Source organism: Priapulus caudatus, unplaced genomic scaffold (genome assembly GCF_000485595.1).
Source record: "Priapulus caudatus unplaced genomic scaffold, Priapulus_caudatus-5.0.1 Scaffold8, whole genome shotgun sequence".
In the NCBI taxonomy this organism is placed as follows: domain Eukaryota; kingdom Metazoa; phylum Priapulida; class Priapulimorpha; order Priapulimorphida; family Priapulidae; genus Priapulus; species Priapulus caudatus.
The window spans coordinates 529,323-534,005 of NW_014577069.1; the positions used below are offsets into that span (position 1 = coordinate 529,323).

Genomic DNA, 4,683 nt, shown 5'->3' on the forward strand with positions numbered 1-4,683 from the left:
CTATACTACTTACTACTTATTATTATATACACTATATATATATATATATATATATATATATATATATACAAACATATATATATATATCTACTATATATATCGTAGAGATGATATTATATATATATATATATATATAAATATATATATCCATTTTATTCGGCTCGCGCAAAACGTGGTAGTTATCCTTTTGAATCTATAGACGCAAGAAGTAAAGTGTCGCTTTAAGAAACACGACCGCTTTAAAAAAATCGGAATGTAAAACTAGATTATCAAGCAGCGCGTCTGTGACAGAGAGTCACTGTAGAGATCGTATTTAGTTGTCACACACAGCGCGTGGCGTGTCAACGATGCCTATCATCTGCTATATCATGTCGTACTCAATTAGTGTCACGATTTTGATGATGTGCATTGACGTTACGTCCGAAAGCTTCTGACAAGCTACGAAACAGAGTTAATATATATATATATATATATATACGATCGTAACGTGTGATACCGTCGATATTTGTTATATATATATATATATATAACAAACATCGACGCTATCACACGTTACGATCTTTGCTTTTTTCTTCTCTATCTGATCTAACTTGACAGGCGGCATCACAATATATCGCGTGTAAAGTCCGCCTGTTGCACTAAACTGCACGCGCGCATAAACCGGCGCGGCTACCGTGCAACCGTCACCTGCATGCTGACCCCGACCATAATCTCCTCTGCCGACAACGAGGCAGCCACCAACGAATTTCTCTACCGATCGGGCAAGCGTGCCGCGGCTTAAAAGCCATAAATATATCGTTTTACGGGATCGAGGCAGCGCTCGCATTGTGCCATCAATCGCGCTCGCTGTCCGTAACCACTGCCGATGCTTTTCACTGATATCGAGCTCGGCTTTGTGCGACAGCTCTCTATCCCTCGTCCTGCGCTGCGAGAGGAACCGATATACATGCGAAAGGCCTTCGGATCGAGCGGGCGGCCCATTTCTCTTCTCCCGATAAACCCTGACACACTGGCGTTCAGACGGGAACCGCCTGCGAAGCACGTTTCCTGACTTTTGTTGTGATTACAGCGACGAATGTCGTTCCACGGCGGTGCGCTCCTCTTGTGGGGGGACGGCATGCATCAGCGGCGGCCTCCGGCGGTCAGTTACTGTCCCGATCGACCCCCCCCCTCCCGCCGCCCAGCTCTAATCCGTTATTCCTTCTTACTCGCGGGTGTCATCGATGCGATTTTCGCGCCGCGTGTCGCTATGTCGCTAACGATCATTCGCCTTAAGGGGTTCTCTCTCTCTCTCTCTCGTCTCTCTTCTCTCTCTCCTTTCTCTCTCTCTCCTCTCGCGCGCGCGCTCTAGCGCATCGCCTTTCAGTCTCCTGATCTATCTATCTATCTATGTATCGTATGTATCTATCTATCTATCTATCTGATCTATCTACTATCTATCTATCTATCGTATCTATCTACTATCTTATCTATCTATCTATCTATCTATCTATCTATCTATCTATCTAATCTATCTATCTATCTATTCTATCTATCTATCTATCTATCTATCTATCTATACTATCTAATCTATCTATTTATATATCTATCTATCTATCTCGGTCTATCTTAAATCTTAAATCTATTACTATCTATCTTGGTATCTATGTATCTATCTATGTATCTATGTAATGTATGTATGTATGCTATCTATATCTATCTTATCCTCTCTATCTATCTATCTATACATATCTATCTATCATCACTCTCTATCTATCTATCTATCTATCTTATCTATCTATCTATCATTCTATCATCTATCTATCTATCTCATCTATCTATCATCTATCTATTTATCTCATCTATCTATCTATCCGTCTATCTATCTATCTATCTATCTATTATCTATCTTATCTATCTATCTACTATCTATCTATCTACTCTATCTATCTATCTACTCTATCTTATCTATCTATCTATCTATCTATTCTATCTCATTATCTATTTTTATCTATCTATCTATCTATCTATCTATCTATCTATGGTACTATCTCATGTATCTATCTATCTATCTATCTATCAATCTATCTATCTATTCTATCCATCTATCTATGTACTATCTATCTTTATTATCTATCTATCATTAGCTAATCTATCTTCTATCTATCTGTCTATCTATACTCCATCTTTATCTATCTATACATTATACTTATCATTATCTATTATCTATCTATCTATCTATCTATTCTATCTATCTATCTACCTATCTAATACTATCTTACTCCATTATCTAGTTACTATCCATCTATGTATCACTATCTATCTATCCTATCTATCTATCTATCTAACTATCTATCATACTATCTCTCTATCTCTCTCTCTTTCTCTTTCTTCTTCGGCGCCTCTCACGTATCGGACTCTTACGATATATATATAATATAGTATATATACTAAAGAGACAGATGCGCCTGAGATTCGTAAAGATGAAAAGCGCTTGTGGTACAAACTTATATGTCGGATTATCGTTGTCTGTATCAACAACTGAATTATCGTTAACCTAAGAACTTTCTACTATATATTATATTAATCTATATATATATATATATATATATAGCAGGTAAAACGTTATCAATTTAGAGTGCTTAGCTAAGTTTATTTCGATTCTTGTCTTGCTCTATAGTAAATTGCTATGCTACTAGTACTAGTGTAATGCTTTGCTAATGCCATGCCATGCTAATTTGTTTCTGAAAAAACTCGTTTTCGTACATCTCTTGATCTCTTGATAGCACATGTGTGCAGAGATGCTGTTTATCATTCAAAATTTCTCCCATTTCACGGATAGATAAACGTGTTATAGCAATGAAAAACACGTGCAAAAATGCTCAACTAAGACGCTCCTATAGAATTAAAAAATAACCGCGTACCCTGAAGCGCGAGGAAGATATGATCAACTACAGGAATTCCCAAAATTAGTACTCAATATAGGGCAAAGAATATGTGTGCAACGAACTCACGAGCCTAACAATTTGGATGACTTCATATTTTTTAAATGCAAACGTAAAATGTTAAATAAAGAATATGTTGCGCAGGAGCAAAATATATTAAAATCAGAAGGGCATAAGAGTTACTTATACACCCTCCTAGTAAAATGGGTGTATAATAATAGCTGGAGTTAGCCTAAGTAAAAACATCTTACTTTAGCCCAACAGAATCTTCCAAACTCCATTCCATTACCAGTGAAAATCGTTACCAAATCTCGCATGCGATCTAAGAAATAACGAGTTGACTAAAACACATCAACATAACATGACAGACGTACATATCTGTGCATCACGCTTTCCCGATGCTGCAAACAGTCTAGATGGACTTACCTGCACACACGAACAGCGCGAATACTACCAACGTCTTCATAGTCAACTGTGTTCTCTGAGTTGTTGCCGCCTCACTCACTTGCTACTTGCTACTATCGTATGTGTTCTCGACGCACAAACAAACAAGTACAACTCTTCGCTGGCTCTGCTGACCGTCTGCTGCTCATCCCGTATTTATACCCCCGTCGCGCGTGACGTAACGGATGCGTAATAACGCTGCGATGCTCTATTGTTCTCCTCGACCTACATACGCCTCTCGCGCTCTGTCACTGGCGCGCGGTCGCCTTGTCGCAATGGCGCGAGACATGCGCATAACTGTCAGCACTTTTTTGATGAAACGTGAAATGTGTGCGCCGTCCACGTGGGACTACGCCCCACCCCTGATATCGCGTACAATGCGCGCAACCCCTGGTCGTGGGCCCCTTCCGGCACACGCCTGTGCGTATTACCGTAGATCACTCTTTCAGTGATAAACGCGAATTTTATCGGAGCCGCTATAAATGTCGCCGGTGGAGACATATCAATGACACTGGATCTCGATCACGGTCAACTGTTTAATATATTGAGAAACATACACGTGTAAAATGTAAACAACTCGCCCATCCCGCCATTGCCCTATATATATATATATATATATATATATATCCTTGTATTGTCTATTTACTATCAGTTTCACGAATGCTAATTACTGCTACGGTGCGACCCTGGTGCACCATCCATATACATGAAGTTGACCGAACACGCAAGTTCGGCCAATAGCCTAAAGGGGACGACGAATTGACGCATCACACATATAGTATCACATACAGATATTCCCTCACCACTAGATTGACCCACTTGATATCATAATTAGGCTAGAGCTCGCCCAACATTTCGTCGGTGGAGCAGATATCACGTAACGATGCGGATGAACGTTTTTAATCGCCATTAATTGCCACGTAATTTCGATAGAATAACACAATTACGTGGAAATACAGACGTATAGTACCAATGCCGACGTATGGACGTGTCTTAGACACCGCCATATTTGTATACTCGCAATTTCGCACCGATTCTATCAACGGTATATTACAACAATTGCCGATCGCTGCTAGTAAAGTGAAAGGATCACGCAGAGACTACAATAGCACGCGCCGTAGAACGCGTTCGAGCGCGGACAACGTTCAGTTTGTAACGCGTTCGATTTTGCGATAATCGGCTATGTTACGCAGCATTTGCAACATTCAATGTCACGAGCACGAGCATTTACATAATTACATATTCTCGAATGCGTACTTGAAACAACTACTGAGTACGCGCGTGCGAATCTCTCCGGGTTTTTTTTACTGCGCAC

The 4,683-nt window shown here is 39.8% G+C and overlaps 1 protein-coding gene across 1 annotated transcript in view; it reads right to left on the minus strand.

The window, feature by feature from the left end:
* LOC106806464 overlaps positions 1-3,482 on the minus strand; it is a 16,339-nt gene extending 12,857 nt beyond the window's left edge. The window contains exon 1 of the mRNA XM_014808407.1: positions 3,351-3,482. Within this exon, the coding sequence (XP_014663893.1) occupies positions 3,351-3,390 (40 nt within the window). The 5' untranslated portion in view covers positions 3,391-3,482. The remainder of the gene's footprint in view (positions 1-3,350) is intronic.
* Positions 3,483-4,683: the final 1,201 nt, after the last annotated feature.